Source organism: Mustela putorius, unplaced genomic scaffold, assembly GCF_011764305.1.
Source record: "Mustela putorius furo isolate JIRA1106 unplaced genomic scaffold, ASM1176430v1.1 tig00001433_pilon_pilon_pilon, whole genome shotgun sequence".
Taxonomy (NCBI): domain Eukaryota; kingdom Metazoa; phylum Chordata; class Mammalia; order Carnivora; family Mustelidae; genus Mustela; species Mustela putorius.
Genome location: NW_025421741.1, coordinates 2,185,838 through 2,208,042, shown reverse-complemented (window position 1 = coordinate 2,208,042; position 22,205 = coordinate 2,185,838). Strand labels below are relative to the sequence as shown.

General features: G+C 44.6%; 1 protein-coding gene across 9 annotated transcripts in view; it reads right to left on the bottom strand.

Moving 5' to 3' along the window:
- Positions 1 to 296: 296 nt before the first annotated feature.
- Positions 297 to 22,205, bottom strand: part of ZNF268 (zinc finger protein 268) — a 40,912-nt gene continuing 19,003 nt past the window's right edge. For 2 of the 9 annotated variants that reach the window (XM_045087731.1, XM_045087732.1), the window contains exons 3-5: positions 21,017 to 21,143; positions 20,612 to 20,704; positions 10,179 to 15,768 (exon numbers count right to left, since the gene is read on the bottom strand). In XM_045087731.1, coding sequence (XP_044943666.1) covers positions 13,331 to 15,768; positions 20,612 to 20,704; positions 21,017 to 21,143 — 2,658 coding nt within the window. In that variant the 3' untranslated portion in view covers positions 10,179 to 13,330. Of the gene's footprint in view, positions 422 to 488; positions 573 to 10,178; positions 15,789 to 17,286; positions 17,988 to 18,807; positions 18,898 to 20,611; positions 20,705 to 21,016; positions 21,144 to 22,205 lie in introns of those variants that run through there. The other 7 variants (XM_045087735.1, XM_045087736.1, XM_045087738.1 and 4 more) reach the window with 7 other exon arrangements.

The window sequence follows — 22,205 nt, the reverse complement described above, 5'->3', positions numbered from 1 at the left end:
CCCGGCGGGAGGAGGGCACCTTTCAAATCCAAAAGCCACCCCAAGGAGACAGGATCTGAACAGTGGCCCCCCGCAGGGGGCGCGGGGGCCTGCGGTGCAGATTCACCTACCCGCCCCCCAGAGCGGCCACCTAGGACCGACGGCTCGGGCTGACATCACCCATCCTGACCGCGTTCAACCCAGAGATCTGAGCTAGGACGGCCCCGGGCGGGTCCCAGGTTCTCCCAGACCCGCTAAAAGATGGATGGAAATCACTAGATGGTCCACCTCCGGGCTTGGACGCCGTCTAGCCTCTGCCCAGGTGGTCGTTCTGTCCCACAAGTCAGCTTGTGTGAGGGACCAGGACGACTTCGAGTTGGTTTTCACAGACGGCCAAGCTCTTCTGGAAGGGTTCTCTGACGCCGCAGCTCATGTGCATGACCTGATGCAGAAGACATGGGCGGAAAGATCGACACTTCAGCGTCGGTGCCAGTGCAGATCTGGAACAAGCCAAGCCTCTGGAGAAAGACGCTTCCCGAAGAGGACGGGCTCCCGGGAGGTTGTTGGTCATCATGCTTCGGAAGGACGCTGACCTGCCGTGACCGGGATACATTGTACAAAGAAAATGGCGTGTAACAAGAGTTTGAGTGATTTGAACCTATTTGAAAAGTACAGATGTAAAATGATATGCGCCACATTGTTAAACCCTGGTTGAACATAGGGGATAGAATTACTTTACTTCATTGCTTTTCTTGGGCATTTTAATTTTGTGTTTTTTTTTTTTTTTTTTTTTTGCCTACCCATGTCTTTACTACTTTTTATAAAAATAGGATTCCGGTTTTTTGTTTGTTTGTTGTTTGTTTGTTTTAAAGATTTTATTTATTTATTTGACAGAGAGATCACAGTAGGCAGAGAGGCAGGCAGAGAGAGAGGAGGAAGCAGGCTCCCCGCTGAGCAGAGAGCCCGATGCGGGGCTCGATCCCAGGACCCTGAGATCATGACCTGAGCCGAAGGCAGAGGCTTAACCCACGGAGCCACCCAGGTGCCCCAAAAAGAGGATTCTGTTTTTAAGTTTCTTTTCAAGGAGTGGAAAGAGAAAGAATGGGGTTGTAGGGAGCAGCCCTTGAACGACCAAGTACAGATGACACTTGACCAACACAGGTTAGAACTGCATGGGGTCCTAGCACTGGGTGGCTCCGTCCCTTCAGCATCTGCCGTCGCTCAGGTCATGAGCAGGCAGCTGAGGCGACAGCCGCTTCTCCGTTTCCCTCCACCTGACGCTTCTCCTGCTTCTGATCCCTCTCATTCTGTCAAATGAATAAATAAAAATCTTAAAAAAAAAAAAAAGAACTGCAGGCGTTCCTTTATACCTGGACTTTTAAAAATAACATTTTCTTTTCTCTAGCTTAATTTATTGTGAGAATACAATATAAAGGGGCACCTGGGTGGCTCAGTGGGTTAAGCTTCTGCTTTCAGCTCAGGTCATGATCTCAGGGTCCTGGGATCGAGCCCCGCATTGGGCTCCCTGCTCAGTGGGGAGCCTGCTTCCTCCTCTCTCTCTCTGCCTGCCTCTCCGCCTACTTGTGATCTCTCTCTCTCTCTCTCTGTGAAATAAATAAATAAAATCTTTTTATAAATAAAATAAAAATAAGAATAGAATATAAAATACATGGAACATATATGTTATCAGTGAGCCTTCTAGTCAACAGTAGCCTATCAGTTAAGACTTGGGGGAGTCAAAAGTTCTGTGTGGATTCTGAACTCACGGGGTTGGCATCCCTGACTCCTGCGTGCCCGAGAGTCAGCTGCACAGTGAAGCTGCCGCAGCCCTAATTTGGGTGAACAGGGAAACGAGCCTTACTGCAGCACGCCCTCCCCTTTACAGTGAAATCTTCCTGTCAGTGCAGTCTTGGCTCCTGCTCTAGGACACACTAGATGCTCCATCAAAACATTCCTGATTGCTCTCCAGTGAACTGAAAAGCTCGATGGAATCAGAAGAACCCACGGTGATGAATGTAATTCCCTGGAAGGAAGAGGGGTTCAGGATGAAACTGGGGTTCTTAGGAGGCTGATCTAGTTTGCCTCCCAGGCTTCTGTGGATCAGGGATTTTAAAAATGTATGCAACTAGCGGGGGGAAATATAAGAACCATCAGAAACTTTTCCCCCTCAAAGTTTATTTATTTTTAGTAACCTCTATATCCAATGTGGGAATCAAAACCATGACCCCAAGATCAAAAGTCACATGTTCCTCCAACTGAGCTGGTGAGGCGCCACCACCAGGTTTTTCTAAAAAGTAAATGTAATATGAATGAATCTACCTTACCAGATTTTGAATGTGTTACAAATAGTGTACAAATTAGACTTCGGTGTGGTTGTGGTGTTCAATGACTCATTAGTTGCATTCTACGCTTCAGTGTCCTCGTCTGTAAAATGTGGATGTCAACCTCACAGGACTGCTCTGAAGAGGAAATGTGACAATAAATTCGAGAACCTTTTGTCAGTGCTCTTTAAAAAAAAAAAATAGTACTTTTGGAGTATCAGTGAACTGTGTCAGTCACAGGACTAGCAGGAGCCAGTCGCCCGCGGAACACCCCGGGAAAAAGACCACTGACGGAGAGTCCGGGGGGGGGGCACCTGATGGTCTGGGTGAAGTTCTGTGAAGGACTAAGGGAACATAAACAAGAGGTTGAGCGTGGTTCAGCCACCACTGCCCTCCTGAAAGCAGGCAGGGAACAGGAAAACAGGACCTTCAATTTAAAGCACCTTCCCAGGGGACATTGGAAATGGCTCCTGGTTTTGCTGTGACAGAAACAGTTCAGACTAAGCCCTGCTAAAGGGGTGAAGCCTTTTCTTTCAAAAACTCAGTATGTCCGATGAGTTGCATCTCCAGCTGGGCATCTTCCAATGGGTCAAAGTGCTGCAGTGTCCTCTTCTGGGTCATGGTCCAGCAGCCCCCCAGTGAAACCGTGGCATGCCTCCATGCTTGTGTTCTCTAGCTTCCTGCCTCCCCATGTCAGGGCAATAACTCAGCAGACGGAGAGCCCACACTCTGTGCAGTCTAGATCCTTCTAGTCTAGTTCTAGTCTAGAACCTACTATTAAGGTTCAGGCTGTGTTACAGAACACTTTATCTTCCAAATAAGGCCAGGACCAGGGTGAGGCAAGTGAAGCATAAACAAATTCCATAATCAAGATAAACAATAATTTAATACAATATTTTAAAAATATATTAACACTAGAGAATACACAATGAACAAATAACAAAATTGTTGAAAAAGATGAGATGGGTATTACTTAGTTTTCCTGTGCCTCAGGCTGAGGTGGCTGGGCAGTCATGCTGTGCTCAATGAGGCCCCTTCACCTGCTACAAACCTTCCTGGCCTCTAGGGGTAGGTCAGGGGGAGCAGGGGTCAGGGACTGGGAGTGCCAGTACTAGTTACATTCCTAATGAGTCTGTCAGGTGGGCATTTTATTGTGGTGTAGACTTCTGTGGTTTCATTGTATCACGAATTGTCTATCCATTCAGCTGTTGGAAATTTTAACTGTTTGCTCGTCATATATTATCAGTAAAAATGTCATGACTATTTTTTAACATATAATGTATTATTTGTTTGGGGGTAAGGTCTGTCACAATTCATGGGACTCACCATAGCACATACCTTTGCCAGTGTCCATCACCCAACCACCATATCCCTCTCACCCCGCTCCACTCCACCAACCCTCAGTTTGTTTCCTGAGATTAAGAGTCTCTTACAATTTATCTTCCTCTCTGGTTTCATCTTGTTTCATTTTTCCCTCCCTTCCCCTATGATACTCTGTGTTGTTTCTCTAATTCCTCATATCAGTGAGATCATATAATTGTCTTTCTCTGATTGAATTATTTTGCTTAACATGATACCTGACGGTTCAATGCACATCATTGCAAATGGCAAGATTTTTTTGATGGCTGCATAATATTCCATTGTGTGTTTATCTACAACATCTTCTTTATCCATTCATCTGTTGGTGGACATCTGTGCTCTTTCCATAGTTTGGCTATTGTGGACATTGCTGCTATAAATATTGGGGTGCACATGTCCCTTTGGATCATTACATTTTTATATTTGGGGTATATACTCAGTAGTGCAATCACTAGGTCATAGGGTAGCTCTATTTTCAACTTTCTGAGGAACCGCCATACTGTTTCCCAGAGTGACTACACCAGCTTGCATTCCCACCAACAGTGTAGGAGGTTCCCCTTTCTCCGCAACCTGGCCAGCATCTGTCATTTCCTGACTTGTTAATTTTAGTTATTCTGACTGATGTGAGGTGGTATATCACTGTAGTTTTGATTTGTATTTCCCTGATGCCAAGTGATGTTGAGCACTTTTCCATGTTTCTGTTGGCCATCTGGATGTCTTCTTTACAGAAACGTGTGTTCATGTCTTCTGCCCGTTTCTTTTTTTTTTTTTTTTTTTTTAAAGATTTTATTTATTTATTTGACAGAGAAAGATCACAAGTAGGCAGAGAGGCAGGCAGAGAGAGAGAGAGAGGAGGAAGCAGGTTCCCCGCTGAGCAGAGAGCCTGATGCGGGACTCGATCCCAGGACCCTGAGATCATGACCTGAGCCGAAGGCAGCGGCCTAACCCACTGAGCCACCCAGGCGCCCCTTCTGCCCGTTTCTTGATGGGACTATTTGTTCTTTGGGTGTTGAGCTTGATAAATTCTTTCTAGATTTTGGATACTAGCTCTTCATCCGATACATCATTTGCAAATATCTTCTCCCATTCTGTCGGTTGTCTTTTGGTTTTGTTGACTGTTTCCTTTGTTGTGCAAAAGCTATTGATCTTGATGAAGTCCCAATAGTTCATTTTTTGCCCTTGCTTCCCATGTCTTTGGCAATGTTTCTAGGAAGAAGTTTCTGCAGCTCAGGTTGAAGAGGTTGCTCCCTGTGTTCTCCTCAAGGATTTGGATGGATTCCTGTTTCACATTTAGGTCTTCCATCCATTTTGAGTCTACTTTTGTATACATGGTGTAAGGAAATGGTTCAGGAAATGGTCCAGGAAATGTTTCATTCTTCTGCATGTGGCTGTCCAATTTTCTCAACCCCATTTGTTGAAGAGACAGTCTTTTTCCCAGGAAATGTTTCGTTCTTCTGCATGTGGCTGTCCAATTTTCCCAACACCATTTGTTGAAGAGACTGTCTTTTTCCCATTGGATGTTCTTTCCTGCTTTGTCGAAGAGTAGTTGACCATAGATTTGAGGGTCCATTTCTGGGCTCTCTATTCTGTTCTATTTATTTATGTGTTCTTTTTTGCCAGTACCATGCTGTCTTGATGATGACAGCTTTGTAATAGAGCTTGAAGTCCAGAATTGTGATGCCACCAGCTTTGGGTTAGGGTTAGGTTTAGGGTTAGGTTGTAATTTGCTCCAATATACCTTTTGCTCCCCTCTCTCTCTCTTCTTGTGGGATCCCAATTGTTCTCATATTATTTCATCTTAAGGTATCACTTACCTCTCAAACTTTCCCCTCGTGGTCCAGTAGTTGTCTCTCTTTTTCTCAGCTTCTTTACAGTCCATCATTTGGTCTTCTGTATCACTAATTCTCTCTCCTGCCTGACTTATCCCAGCAGTGAGAGCCTCCATTTTTTATTGCACCTCATTATTAGCCTTTTTTATTTCAACTTGGTTGGATTTTCCTTTTTTATTTCAACATGGTTGGATTTTAGTTCTCTTATTTCTCCAGAAAGGGATTCTCTAGTATTTTCTATGCTTTTTTCCAAGCCCAGCTAGTATCTTTAGAATTGTCATTCTGAACTCTAGTTCCAACATCTTACTAATGTCCATATTGATGAGGCCCCCGGCAGTTGGTACTGCTTCTTCTTTCTCTCTCTCTTTTTTTTTTTTTTAAGATTTTTTCTTTATTTATCTGACAGAGATCACAAGTAGGCAGAGAGGCAGGCAGAGAGAGAGGAGGAAGCAGGCTCCCCACTGAGCAGAGAGCCCGATGTGGGGCTCGATCCCAGGATCCTGGGATCATGACCTGAGCCGAAGGCAGAGGCTTAACCCACTGAGCCACCCAGGTGCCCCTTCTTTCTCTTGACGTGGGCTTTTCCATTATGTCATTTTGTCCAGAGGAGAACAGATGAATAAGAGAACAAAATCCTAAAAGCGTAGCAATGACCCCAGAAAAATATACACTAAACAAATCAGAAGAGACCCAAAACCAGGGGGAAAAGAGAGTATGATCATGTTGGTGAATAGAACAGAGCCACACATTAGATTTTGGGTGTATTTTGGTCTGTTAGAAGAAACTGCCTCCCAAAATTTAAAAAAAAAAAAAAACTTTTATATATACACAAATAAGAGCAAATATGATGAAAGGATGGAATATGACTGTAAAGAGTAAAATTTTAAAACTTTTTAAAAGAATTGCTAAGTTGGTTGAAAAAATAAAAAAAATAGAGAATGTGATCAAGCAAGAGACTAGAACAAAGCTGTACAGTAGATTTAGGGTATATTTTGGTCTGTTGGAAGAAATTGTATCCCAAAATTTCAAAGAAAGACATATATATACAAAAAAAAGGTTAAGTATAATTGATAGAATATGACTGTTAAAATTAAAATTAGAAAAGATATTTTTAAAGGAATCGATAAGATGTTGATTGAAAAAGAAAAGAAAAAATACCAAAGAAGTAGAAAAAAATAAAGAAAATTTTAAAAATTTAACTTTGAAAAACTAAATCACGGGTAATCATGGGAAAGAAGCCATAAATTCTATGTTGCTTTCCCCTAGCTCTGGAGTTCCCCAGTTCTCGTTGATGCGTGAACTGGTCTCGGCCGGATGTTCCTGCTGATCTTCTGGGGGAGGGGCCTGTGGCCGCGATCTCCAGTGTCTCTGCCTGACGCGGGACTGCACCGCCCTTGCCAGGGGCCCGGCTAAGTCATCTGCTCGCGTTCGCGCTGGAGCTTTTGTTCCCTGCGCGCTTTCCGTACCGCTTTGGAGGACGGGAAGAAGATGGCGGCGCCCAGTCTCCCGCCCCGAGCTGAGGGCTCAGGGCCCCGTTCCTCAGTCCCTCCCGGCTCCCTGGTCTCCAGCCGCGCTCCGAGCTCACCCGGGCTGTGACCCAGCGTTTCTGTCTCTGGCGCCCGGCCCGTGTGGGGTCTCCAGCCCAGCGGATTCCTGCAGCTGCTCCTGCACTGCTCCTCCTGGAAGCCCGGAGCTGTGACGATGGAGTCTCCCACGACCTGCCGTTTGTGGGGTCCCTGCCCGAGCAGCCGGGGCCCGACTGTGCCTCGGATCACGGTTTAAGGTAAGCCCAAGCTGAGGACGACTCCTCAGCTCCATCCCTGGAGCCGGCTTCCCCGCTGGTACCCGGCAGGCCAGACCCCCCCAGTCTTTGGGTGACCCCGTGAGACCTGAGACCACACTGTCCCCGCGAGGGCTCCACACTCCGCTGAGCCACCGGCGCAGCGTCCCTCAGCGCAGCGGACTTCTCGAAGTCCCTCGGTCCCTCCCGGCTCCCTGGTCTCCAGCTGATTCTGTGCGGCGCGGCCGTCGCTTGCTGGAGCGCGCCGAGGGGCCCCCGCCCCCGCCCCGCGGTCTGTCTGTTCGTCCGCAGGTTGCCTCGGACTCCCTGCCCCGCACGTCCTACCTTCCAGAGAGTGGCCGCGCTTCTGTTCACGGGATTGCGGCTCTTCGTCTCTTCGATCCCCCATGGAGTCAGGAAGGTCCGAGAACTACCTGGCCGAATTCCCGGGACCAGGTGGACTTGAGACCTGCTCCTCGGCCGTCTTGCCCCCCCCCCCGCCATGAATATTCCTGTGACATCTTAGAGTGAACTCATGCCCTCCCTCTCCTGGGTGTACAGCTAGGGAGGAAAAGCGGACTTAGAGTCATGTCTGGTTTTCAAGGCTGACCGCTACCTCCTTGACTCCGTTGGAGCCGGACAGCTTTGTGGGTCGCTGAGGTCTCTGCGTTCCAATGCCGGTCATTTCCAGACTCCCAGAGAGGTTTCAGTGCGACTTCTAGTCTCTGGCTCCTCTGGCCACAGGACCCCAGCCCTCTGAGAAGGCCTGCAGTGCTGTGGTCTCTCAGGTCTCCGGACGCTTCTGCCATCCTTTCTAATAGAAGGATCTGAGTGTTTGGGATGGTTCTCTTCTGGGGGGGCAGGGAAGGGATAGTGTGGTCTCCGTTCTCTATCCTTCCCTCAGCCGCAGTCCAGAGAGCTTCTAAGGGATTTCCCTCAACTGTTGCCCTGTCCACCTTCCTGCCTTCAGTGTCCACCTTAAAGGAGGACCTTGACATGCTTTTTTTTAAAGCTTTCTCTACCAAAGGTTCCATGAAGACCCATGGCAAAGAGTTGGCTGCACACTCCTTCAGAGTGGGGGCTTTGGGATTCTTTTTTATTTTTTCTCTTTTTTAAAGGATTTTATTTATTTGACAGCAAGGGGACTGGAGAGAGCACAAGCACGGGGAACAGCAGGCAGAGAGAAAAGAACCCCCAATTACCAAGGATCCCGATGCAGGGCTCAATCCCAGGACCCTGGGATCACAATCCCAAGCCAAAGGCAGATGCCTAGCCATCTGAGCCACCCAGGTGTTCCCAAGGGGCTTCAGGATTCTAATGTGTCACCCCAGTCCACAGACAACCATCTGCTCGTCTCACCCCCGGATGCCATGCTGGCCCTCTTCTCTTCCTGCATTTCACTGAGAATGAGAGCCGCAACTCTCCTTTTCTTACATAAAGTGTTCCCTACTCTCTACTGCTATGTTCATTTGGGCTTGGGTTCTCTTTTCTAGGAGGCTGTAGATTATCCAGGTTAACCAGAAGCTGAACAACACAACTGATTCCTTAAAACTGTGTACATGTCTAGTACAAGTCCTTCTCTATTTGCAATTCTAAATATTTGCCTGAAACTTACTTTAGCTTTCCTATAGGCAACATCTCCAAACAGTGGAACTTTTTTTTCTGCCCTCATCTCCAATTCCTTACTTTCTTTTCACACATTGGCTAGAATGTTCACACACTGTTCAAAAACTCATGAGTACTGTGTCATTTTCTTAATATATAATATAAAGTGTGTACACACACACACATACCATTAAGTACAACATTTGTCAGTTTTGGGAACATACTCCTTGCAAAGGTAAAGGACTTAATCTCCATTCCTTTTTTTTTTTTTTTAAAGATTTTATTTATTTATTTGACAGAGAGAAATTCCAAGTACACTGAGAGGCAGGCAGAGAGAGAGAGAGAAGGAAGCAGGCTCCCTGCTGAGCAGAGAGCCCAACGCGGGACTCGATCCCAGGACCCTGAGATCATGACCTGAGCCGAAGGCAGCGGCTTAACCCACTGAGCCACCCAGGCGCCCCTTAATCTCCATTCCTAATTTAATATTTAAAAATAACCTATGGGTACTAAATTCCATCAAATGTGTTACCTACACACATTGAGATAATCATATGGCCATCTTTTAAAATCTGGAAGTGTGGATAATTTTATGGAAACATTTTCTATTATTAAATCCCCAAACATCATAATGTATTTTTATAGGGTCACATTCTACTGCATATAACAGAACCAACTCTCTTCCTACCCAACAAAAGAAAAGGAGGATTAAACAAGACAGCTCATTTCCCCTTACACAGCAGATACTTCAGTGCTGGTGGTGTGCGGCTGGTATACCAGAGAGCCCTGCAGCAGACGCCTTCTGTCTTCCTGAGGCACCAGGCTCTACAGTGGCTGCTCAAGTTCCAAGCACCACATGTGCTGTGTATTGAAGTGAGGAATGATTACAGGACACTGAGAGGCTTTCCTCAGCTCTCTTCTTGACAACCTTCCCATTAGACACTGTCAGGAATCTCTAACTCAGTACTCAGAATTTAGCAGTAAGATCATACTTTGCTACAAAGACAGTGGAGAAATGTGGCTTTTAGGCTGGGTGCACTGGCATTATGAAAAGTACAGTGATGGGGCAGCTGGGTGGCTCAGTGGGTTAAGCCTCTGCCTTCAGCTCAGGTCACGATCTCAGGGTCCTGGGATTGAGTCCCGTGTCGGGCTCTCTGCTCAGCGGGGAGCCTGCTTCTCCCTCACCCTCTGCCTCCTTGTGATCTCTGTCTGTCAGATAAATAAATAAAATCTTGGGGGAAAAAAGGTCTGCTACACTTACTATTGTCATTACTTTAAAAAAAAGAAAACCACCACGTTATTCACTTGTTTTGCTCTAATAACATTTAGTTTATTTTCTGTGATGTCCATAAATATGAATTGCAACATTTATCCCCCACATGTCAATTTTTGGGAAAACCTGTAAAACGCTAGTTAATGTTCCATGACTTTTCCTGAGAATTATCAACTATTGCTAGAAGTCTCTGGAATTTCTTTCTGTTCTGCAACTGGGGCAGGCTTAGAAAGACTAAGTCGATTTTCAAGCCAGGGATTCAAATCTTTACTTTTCCTTTTTGTTCACTAGTTACAGGTCTATTCATTTTGTTAAATTTCAAACTTTTTCTTTACTTTATCCAAGGCGGGGCTCAAACCCACAACCCTGAGATCAAGAGTTGCACAAAAGACTGAGGCAGCCAGGTGCCCTAAATTTTCTTTTTCACTTCAGATTAAGACCTTAATGTTAGCATTAGCCTTTCCCACAATATTTCATTCCTGTCTTCAACATTATGTCACCATTTCTGGCATCTACTGGATAACATGTTGCATGTGGATTTGCCTCACACAATCAGAAACTTTTAAAATCTAACTGACACGGGGTAGTAGTGCACTGAATGTAGACTTCCTCTTAGGTATTTACTCTTTATTATGTGTGAATCTTCCTCAGAACATGTATGACAAAACACATATTCGTGTTTTCCGGATTTGGGGGATATACTTTACAAATACTGGCACTCCTTCTTTATACAACTTTCTCTTCCCTTCTGTGAACCATCCTTCTACAGCCCACATATCTTTAGACCGGATCTTGTATAATGAACTGAATATACTAAGGACCAGACATTCAGAAATCACTAAATATCTCCTCCGAAGAAGCAACAGTTTCTTTGGGTAAACGGTGGGTTTCCCTCCTGAAGCACAGAGTAGAAAGTGGAGGGTGTTTTCAGATATACTTGCAATTTGGAACCGTCCTACTCCTCCAAAACAGTCCTAAATGCTATGGCCTCAACTGTTTTCAGGTAAATGCTCTTTCATGTACACAAACTGGTGAAGAAAACGGACTTTGTAAGAAGGCAAGTGGCAGAATGACTTTTTACTACCCTGACTCTGCAGCTATACAAACAGGCATTAATTACCTTGCAGATACCATGCAGGGCCATTCCAGACCACCACAATGAAGCAAATGAAGCAATAAACCGAGTCAAATGATTTTTTTTTTTTGTTGTTACTCAATGCATATGTTATGTTTACACTACACTGTAGTACTGTAGTGTATTGGGACTGCAAAAGCATTATGTCTTTAAAAAAAAAAAAAAGCAACATACACACCTTATTTAGGAATATTGCTAAAACATGGTGAGCTTTCAGCAAATCACAAGCAGTAATGAGAGATCAACATAAGAAGTAATGAAAAGTGAGGAATATTGCCAGAATTACAACCATGTGACACAGGCATGAAGTAACGAATGCTGTTGGAAAACTAACCCACTGGCCCAATGCAGGGTTGCCACAAGCCTTCACTTTGGGGGTTAAAAGCATTCCCTGCGAAGCACAGCCAATGGGGCGTGGCTGCACACATCTCCATAGCATCACGTACACGTCTGCCTGAGACACAAACCGGGGACTCAAATAAAAAGACTGGTGCACTCGAGTTGTAAAGTGACAATAACTAAAGCTACCATGGGTAGTCCGTATAGAAGGAACTGATTAATAATTGCAGGAAAATGTTATCAGAAAACAAAAGTTCAGTTTTCTTCCTGGTACTTAAGGAGTCCATCAGAAATCTGGAATGAATATCTTAGCCTACCTTAACGATCATGCCAACGCCTTCGCAGGACACCACAAGTGATGAGCCCCCCATGACCTCCTACACTCAGAGATTATCTTAAAGAAAATCATGATGTTCTAACTGCTGGGGGCAGAACACGTTCCAGCTACACAAGCACCTGATTTGGCACTATACGCACATATGTAACTAAAGAAGTCATTGCCAGGCCCACTTACAAAGGCTACAAAGTAGTAGGAAAGGTTTGCAGTATTGAAATTGATTTTTAATAAATCACATCATTCTAGTAGCAAGTTGTATTTGTTAAAAACAATGTTGCTATGCAAAGTACAAGTCCCCGGACAATGGCATGTATCTACCTAACTTACCTCTCATCTGTGACATTCATTAGGTAAAATGCCAAACTACACAAAACTCACACAGTACCAAGGAAGATAAGATCTAAATATCCCTGTAGGTCTGTCAATGTATTTCTGGTTCTTGTGACTGCATTTATTTACTTGGAAAAATATATATATTCCATTTTGGACATGCCTATCATTTATACTTGAGGTTTTCTCCAACCTTTTCCTAACAATTTGGAACATTTAGAACACAATTTCCCTCACAATAATTTGTAAAGGAAATTGTTTCTAACTTAATCAAAATAACAGTAAGGGGAACCTTTCTATTGAGACTTTTGTTACCACTACATATTATTAATTTTTTAATGAAAGTTTGTCTTTCCTATATCAAGAACTTCCCTAATTGATAGTATAGTTTCTCCAAAGTATGAGCTTCTGATACATAAAGTGTGATTTTGATAATTCTGCCATTCGCTGGTTTCCATTTTTCTCATTAAAATACTGTTTTAAAAAATCCTCCTGTTTAATACAAATTTCAAAGCAATGTGTTCCATATTTACTTGTTTTACAAAACTTCCTCTTTGCAAATTTATCACAGTAAAAAAATAACTTTCCAGTATTCACTTCATTGTTATGGTTCCTCACCTATACTTAAAAAGCGTATGACTTGGGGCACCTGGGTGGCTCAATGGGTTAAAGCCTCTGCCTTTGGCTCAGGTCATGATCTTGGGGTCCTGGGATCGAGCCCTACATCAGGTTCTCTGCTCGGCCGGGAGCCTGCTCCCCCCTCTCTCTCTGCCTACTTGTGATCTGTGTCAAATAAATAAATAAGATCTTTAAAAAAAAAAAAAGGTATGACTTGCTGCTGAAAACTTCCACGGGGTTCACCTTCTTAACATTCCTGTGTGCATTTACTGGGGGTCGGGGTGGGGAGGGTATGTGTAAAAAGCAGCTTTCTGTGGGCATCCCTGTCCATGCTGTGCATTCACAGGTTTCTACTCAGTATTAGTTTCCTGGTGTACAATGAGATGATCTCACAGAGTTTCTCTTCTATATGAATTTGCTGCTATTTCCTATGAGTTGACTTGTGGAAGAAAATTTCTTACATTTAACTCATCAACACATTTTTCATCTGCATGAGTTCTCTGATGCATAATGAGCTGTGACTTCCAACAAAAGGCTTTTCCACATTCAGTGCATTTACAGGGTTTCTCTCCCGTGTGAGTCCTCTGATGCGCACTGAGGATAGACTTCTGAGAGAAGGTTTTCCCACATTCGTCGCATCCATAGGGCTTCTCCCCTGAATGAGTTCTCTGATGTACAATGAGCTGAGATTTCCTAATGAAAGCCTTCTCACATTCACTGCACTCATAGGGCTTCTCTCTTGTGTGCATTCTCTGATGTACAATGAGCCGTAACTTTCCACTGAAGGACTTCTCGCACTGGCTACATTTATAAGGGCTTTCCCCTGCGTGCGTTCGCTCATGGACAATGAGCAGTGACTTCCAAATGAAGGCCTTCCCACATCTGTTACATTCATACGGTTTCTCTCCTGAATGAGTTCGCATGTGTATGATGAGATAGGATTTGCTACTAAAGGCTTTCCCACAGTCACTGCATCCGTAAGGTTTTTCCCCTGCATGAGTTCGTTGATGAGCAATGAGCTGATCTTTCCTGTTGAAGGCTTTTCCACACTCGCTGCATTCATAGGGATTTTCCCCCGTGTGGATTCTCTGATGCACAATGAGCTGTGAATTGAAACTGAAGGATTTCCCGCATTCACTGCACTCATGTGGTTTCTCGCCTGTGTGAGTTCTCATATGGATAATGAGGTATGACTTGCTCCTGAAGGCTTTGCCACACTCACTGCATCCATAGGGTTTCACTCCAGTGTGACTTCTCTGATGCACAATGAGCTGCGACTTCAAGCTGAAGGCTTTCCCACACTGATTACATCCATATGGTTTTACCCCAGTGTGTGCTCCCTGATGTACAATGAGCTGCGACTTGAAAGTGAAGGCTTTTCCACATTCACTACAACCATATGGTTTCTCCCCTGTATGGGTTCTCTGGTGTACAATAAGGTTTGACTTTGTATTAAAGGCTTTGCTACAGTCGCTGCATTCAAAGGGTTTCTCCCCAGTGTGGGTTCTCTGATGTATAATGAGCTGTGACTTCAAACCGAAAGTCTTCCCACAGTCACTGCATTCATAGGGCTTCTCCCCAGCATGGGTTCTCTGGTGTGAAATGAGCTGGTATTTCCGACTGAAGGCTTTCCCACATTCATGGCACTCATATGGACTCTCTCCTGTGTGGATTCTCTGATGTATAACAAGTTGTGAATTGAAACTAAAGGCTTTCCCACAGTCACTGAACTCATGGAGTTTCTCGCCAGTGTGAGTTCTCATATGGATAATGAGGTACGACTTGCTCCTGAAGGCTTTGCCACATTCACTGCATACATAAGGTTTCATTCCTGTGTGACTTCTCTGATGCACAATGAGCTGCGACTTCAAGCTGAAGGCTTTCCCACACTGGACGCACCCATAGGGCTTTACTCCTGTGTGAAGCCCCTGATGTACAATGAGCTGTGACTTGAAAGTGAAGGCTTTTCCACATTCACTACAACCATAGGGCTTCTCCCCTGTATGGGTCCTCTGATGTACCATGAGGTTTGACTTTGTATTAAAAGCTTTCTGACATTCGCTACATTCAAAGGGTTTCTCTCCTGTATGAATTCTCTGATGTATAATGAGCTGTGACTTCAAACCAAAAGTTTTCCCACATTCACTACAACCATAGGGTTTCTGTCCTGAATGAGTTCTCTGGTGTGAAACGAGCTGGTCTTTCCTACTGAATACTTTCCCACACTCGCAGCACTCATAGGGACTCTCTCCTGTGTGGATTCTCTGATGTATAACAAGTTGTGAATTGAAACTGAAGGCTTTCCCACAATCACTGCACTCATGGAGTTTCTCACCTGTGTGAGTTCTCTGGTGGACAGTGAGGTAGGACTTGCTGCTGAAGGTCTTCCCACATCCCTCACATTTGTAGGGTTTCTCTTCTACATGAGTTCGCTGATGCACTGCAAGGTAGGACTTACTGCTGAAGGTCTTCATACAAAAACTGCATTCGAAAGGTTTTCCTCCTGCGTACGTTGGTTGGCACAGGAGTTGTGACTTCTTGTTGACAATTTTTCCAGATTCATTACTTTCACTGTATTTTATTCCAATAACAGTTTGCTCATGTTTAGAAGGGTGGAATGATTCCCTATATGCATGAAACTCATTAGGATCGTTCCTTCCAGCATGATTACTACTGAAGTCTGTATTATATTTAAAACTCATTCCACGTGTGACGTATTTATGAAGGTTTTGTCCTGAAGAAACATAATTTGTACTAAGAAGGCACAGCTTTCCAAATGTAGTACATTCGTAGCCTTTTGCCATACTTTCCAGCTTGCTTTGATTTTCCTGATGCCATTCCATACGATCAATTTCCCCGACTTTTTCTAGCAATGAAAACAGTTGTCTGTTAAAAATAACATGAACCAGGCAGAGCATAAAATTACCTTAAAAATGCCATGTCAAGAGAGTATACTTTTAGTTTCATATATCGGCTCTGAATATAAGTAAAATCTCAAGTGTACATGTGCCAAAACTCCTGGCCAGGGAGAACAAATAAAACGAAGAATGAAGATAGGCACAGAAAACTGACAATGACTCGGGATGGTTTTAAGTTTTAAAATGTCGGTAAAGAAGGTAACGTAGGAAAAAAAAAAAGGTAACGTAGGCACAGGTGAAAATAAGAAAGATATAAACCAGTTGGAAGGCATCTCAGCATTATACTCTTTCAACAAATAATTATTGAATCTCTATTATGTGCCAAACACTGTGCTGAACTCAGAAGAAACTCAGAAAACACTGCAAACCAGTTTACAGTCCTCTTGGGAATGAAGTTCTACTGCATACCCAAATACATGAAAATAAATGCACAAGAAAAAAATCAGTGTGATGTTTCAGAACACTGAGGACAAGCAGCAGGGAATAAAGTTCCCAGAGAAACCAAAAAAATTGTTTTGTGTAAAGGATCAAAGTGAGAACAGCATCTGTCTTTAATCTAATGACATCAGCATCATTAGGGGACAAAACACAGAGCATTCAGGAGTAAAGCATAACCTCTCCAGAGACACAGGTCTCCAATTTTATGTTACATGCACTCTTTCACAGGAAGCTACTCAAAGAGGAACGTCAACAAAACAAACCAAGAAAAAAGATGATACAGAATAAATATGGAAAATAAAATCTAAAAGGTGACTCTGGGATAAAACACTGTAGTACAGCCTGGGTATGAGGTCAACTTGGGTCGCTGAAGCACATCAAGGAACAGCGAAGCAACCTCATCAGGAAGAGACAGAATCATTAATGCGGTTGAACATAGCACAGGGGTTCATGACAAATACACGAATGGTAAGAAGAGAGAAAACTCAGCAGGAAAATAGAACAACTCAAAAGAAAAAAATGATGTGTGAACAAAAATTAGCCATTGCATGTCTGCGTGATTCACCTGTGAATGGGAATGACATAGTCATAAAGATGTAAAAACTGAAGACTGATCTAACAGGAGTCCCCATTCTGGAAGAGCAGCCACAGCGAATGCCACATAGCAGGCACCGGCTCACAGTGCACGGACACCCTGGTTGGGCAAGCTGCGCAAGGACTCCCTGCTGTGGCAGTGGCCTGGTAAGCCCTTGGTTCTGCTCTCTGAGCACAGTTCCGTTTTCCGTTGTGTTCTGCGGCTACACTCAAGATGGTTGTTTGGGGCGGGGAGGCGCCTGGGTGGCTCAGTGGGTTAAAGCCTCTGCCTCCAGCTCGGGTCATAATCTCAGGGTCCTGGGATCGAGGCCCGCATCGGGCCTCTGCTCAGTAGGGAGCCTGCTTCCCCCTCCCCTCTCTATCTGTCTGCCTCTCTGCCTACTTGTGATCTCTGTCTGTCAAATAAATAAATAAATAAATAAATAAATAAAATCTTAAAAAAAAAAAAAGATGGTTTTTGGGAGAATACTATTCTGTCGGTACAAGTGGAGTTTCCAGGGATTACTTTTGAACCACAGCCAGTAATCATCTTCATCTTCAATCATGGTCAATATTTAAGCATAGAAAATTCTGTCTTCCATTCATTGGCTTTGGTATCATTTCCTCATTTCTGGAATTCTCTGAAATTTCCCTTAAGATACCAACCATAATATCATTATCTGCCATTATTGTTGCAAAGAGAATGCTCAACAGAAAACGTGTTAAGGTTTCCTAGGAAATCAAGATGTCAGAGCTGTGGCTAACCAGGGGAAGTAGGAGGGTTATGGTTCCAGCCACAAAAGGGTTACAGGGTAGAGTGTTAGGACAGATTTAGTGTCCATGCGCTCTCAAAGTCTACAGGGATTAGACTATTAGCCAAACACATGAGCAAATCTGATTCCCAGGCAAATATTTATTGCTCTCTGGCTATTTTCTTCTTGAAGGAAACATTTCTGAGTTTAGAACCACAGAACAGCCAGTAACACTCCCTCTCAAATTATCGTGATAGTCCAAAGTTCCCATTAAAGTCCAAAGTCTAATGTTCATTTCTCAGGGCGTCTAGGAGAAGGTAACTCCCCCACTTGGCAACTGGTGCTTGACAATTTGGAGACTGTTTACAAAACGAAGAGGGATCAGATCTGAGAGGCAGGAAAACCTGGAATGAGATATTAAGGTCCTCTGATCTGCCATCTCCAAGCCCGACTTGCTGCTATGTTCTGTTCATGCTCTTTCCTATTTGTTGCTTTGGTCAGCATATTACTTGAGGACGTCTAGATCGGGTCTACCCATTCTCTCCTGGTCAGCCTCCACATACTTGACATTGTGCCTGAGGACCGAGTCCTGGGTCTTGCTGCTGCTCTACTGTCTCATTCTGGCTTCGGGGTTTTGTCATCAGCAGCATTCTGCTCGCTCCGCGCCCCCACCCCGGTGTTCTAGTCCCCCAGGAAAAAGCCCCGTCATCCCCTTTGGCTTTTTTTTTTTTTTTTTTTTAAAGATTTTATTTATTTATTTGACAGAGAGAAATCACAAGTAGGCAGAGAGGCAGGCAGAGAGAGAGAGAGGAGGAAGCAGGCTCCCCGCTGAGCAGAGAGCCCGATGCGGGACTCGATCCCAGGACCCTGAGATCATGACCTGAGCCGAAGGCAGCGGCTTAACCACTGAGCCACCCAGGCGCCCCCCCTTTGGCTTTTTATGGTATCCGCTTCCATATTTCAAAATAACCAGCTTATTCTACTGCACACTGATTCCCCAGTGAGGATTATTCAGAGTAACACTGAGGCGAGCTCATTCTCCTTCACCCCCTCTTCTTCCACACTCCCAGGACACACGCACTGTCTCTTCTTACACCCCAGTCACTCTACTCAAAGTTATTTCATTGGGGTTAGCTCAGTCTTCAGTTTTTTCCAGTGTTTTCTACGCTACACGCGTCTCTCCCACTCTGGACCTGTCTGGCTGGTTGCACATAAATAACTTACCTTTAACTGCACATTACCAGATGTTACCTGTGAACGAGGATCCAAGACTTCTACTAATATAGCACAAAAGGGACACAGGAATGGTGGAATCTGTTGGAAGACGTACGGACTAGAAGAAGAGTCTGACTGGAAGCCGCCTGGCCAAAGAGGTGGATGAAGGCCGCCAGCGCCACCTGCAACGATCCTTCCTCCCTTGTCCTGACTGGCAGAAACCGGACTTTTCCTCCAAACCCATCCTTAAGGCCATGTGCTTCAGTTGGGGAAACAGAGACCCTTCTCCAATGCTACCTCTACCCCTACCCCAGAAGACGAAGCACCACTTATCTGAGCTGACAGTGCCGGGCCCATTTTCCTTGCCAGTCTTCTGCAGACAGGGACCTAGGATAAAAACCTAGCCCACCAAGCACAAGTTTGCTGAGACTTCCTGGAATAGGCTTTACCACCTGATTAGAAAGAGCGAGCCACGTGGGAAAAGCAGTTCTTGTTCTCCTGGCCACTGGTGTACCTGCAGGTGTTGCCTGGAATGGTAACAGCCATCAGTGACCACGAGGGAGTGAACCTAAGAAAATGCTGGGGAACTCAGAATGGCAGGGCAGAGAAGGACCTTTGGTGATTTACCAAATCACTTAGTCAACCCTACAGCTGCCCCACTTCAGGACTTTTTGTGATGTGTTGTAATAAATAACTTCTGTTTCATAGACTGATTTAGGATAATCAGAAATGAAGCTGAAGCAATCCTAACGATACAAAGACTAACTGGATCCATTATGCCTGTGACAGAGCAACCACATCAGGGAAACCTATCCTACAGCAATATCAAGATGAACAAAAGGAGGAAGATGTGTACATTTGGTTAATAAATAGAATGATCAAGAAATGGGATATTGGCCTTGTTCTGGGTGGGAACTGGGACCATGGGGGCCTTAAAAGACTTCTTCTTAGGAAACCAAAATATTAAGAGATTTCAACAACCCTAGTGAAGAAAATTGTGTATAAAGGAGATCTATGCATATTCTCCAGTGCCAAGAGAAAGAGCTAGAGGCAGAGCAGAAAGAATAAAGAATGAGAAAGGGGAAAAGAAAGCTCGATGTAGCTACTGAGCAACGCGACAAACAATTCCAGCTTCTGGAAATGAGACCAAGGAGCGGCACACGCAGGGAAGACGCCGGGTACCAAAGGCCGGATGAAACAGCGACAGGCTGCCAATTACCAAAAGAGAAAAAGAGCTCAAATCTTCAGAATGGATGTCTTCTGAGGTTACAATATATGGAAAAGTAGTGACTATGAAAAGTGCCTTTGGACTCAAAGGGGAGAACAAGAGAAGCCAGGAAAGCATGGAAAGAACACGCACTTGGTCATGCAGTGTGAGTGGGCTCCATGGGTGTCCCATGAGGGAGTCAGAGGGCTCGAGAGAGGGTAACTAATATCCAGGGGGCGGGGATGCACTTGGAAGGGACAGTAATGACTTCTAGTAGATCTGAAGGACAGGGAAGGACACTGGGACTATGGTTGTTGATTGTAAGTGTAAAAGATTTTAAAAATATAATTTAAAAGAAAGAAAGTAGAAGGAAGAGAGAAAGTCACAACAGGAGAGACAGAGAAAAAGCCTGTTCAACTGCATAACAAAATGAGTCTACTCTCCTGGGAAAGTACACAGGAAACGGAGAATGCCACAGAGAAAGAGATGAACTATGAAAGAATGGTTATGAACAAGACAAAAAGTACAAACATAAGGCGAATGTCACGTCAGAATTCACATCAATTCTGGAAAGGAAGAAAAGATCTAAATATCCTCATCGCTCACCTGGATGGCCTGGACGTGGGATCTGGGCTGGCATCATCCACGGTTCTTCTTGTTCCAACTTGAAGATGATGTCGGGTTTGCTGTCTTGATACCCTATGAATGGAAAATCACAAAAAACCTGGACCAAAACTACCTCAAACCCTATTCACGAAGGGAGAAGAGTCACTCAGTTCATGAAGGGGGTAGAGTTTTGAGGCAGCATGATAAAGCCACCCTTCTGTCCCATGGCAAAGCAAAGACCATTTTCAACTAGCACATTCTGATGCCAAAAGGAGACTAAGAAAATCTGGCCTTTAAATATAAATCCCAAATTACTAAGAACATTGCAAAAGCCACCCAGCTTTCAGCAACCAAGAAGGGGAAGCCTGGAGATTAGACACAGTCCTTTGGGGAGGGAGTTCCTACCCAGGGACACCAGGTTGCTGTAGTTCTCCAGCATCACACTCCGGTACAGGTGCTTCTGGGAGGGGTCCAGCAGCCGCCACTCTTCCCAGGTAAAGTCCACAAACACATCCACGAATGACAATGGTCCCTGAAAGAGCATATTCCTATTCAATATCCAATTCTTTCCTGAGTTTCTGGGAAACAACAAGCTGCCTAGGATGTCCATTGTTTATATTCTACTTTGTGAAGAAAGTAAAAATCTATTATAAACATTCCATCAATGTATATTCAACCAGTCAGCCTTTCACTGAACATGTGAGAAGAGCAGGAGCCAGATAGTCAGCGAGGTCCAGGTGACAGAACTTGAATGAAGGGACATCTAGGTGGCTCAGTCATTTAAGTGTCCATCTCTTGATTTCACTCAGGTCATGATCTCGGGGTTCTGGCATCAAGTCTCGTGTCGGGCTTCACGCTCAGTGGGGAGTCTGCTTGAGGATTCTCTCTCCCCATCTCCTCTGCCCCTCCCCGTTTGTGTGCTCTGTCTCTCTCGTATATAAAATAAATCCTTAAAAAAAAACTTGAATGAAACACAATCCTGTCCACAAGAAGTGTTCACCACTGCATAGAAAAGCGAACTTAAACATCTGTGAATGCAACTGGGCCTCAAAGAAGCTAACACTAACACAAAAGAACGCACAGAGTATAACAAGGGCACAGAGACGGAAGCAGCGATGCTACTCATTATAGAGACATCTTCGAATGTTTATCCTAGGAACCATCTACACACAATAACCAACTGTCCCAGGTTACCCAGGACTAAGGGATTTCCCTAGACATGGACCTTCGGTGCTAAAGGCAGGCCAGCTAGAGGCCAACAGGGATGGCTGGTCACCCTCCTTCTGCAACACGGCCTGAGCTGCAGCTGCCCAGTATTCAAAAAGTGCAGGTGACACAAAAAAGGATGAAAAGACACTCCTGCCCGAGAGAAGCGTTCAGCACTTTAGAAGAAAGAAAAGTTTAAAACATACAAACACAACAGGGGATTAGAGAAGCTAAGATGAACAACAGAGAGAGTAAGACAGGGGCACAAAGGAGGCAGCCAGCAAGGCCACGGGACGTGTCAGGCTGAATCTGTGAAAGGGTACTGCGGGAGCAGCCACTGTGACAGAAGACGTGCCAAACCTTCAGTGGCAAGAAAGCGCAAAAGCTC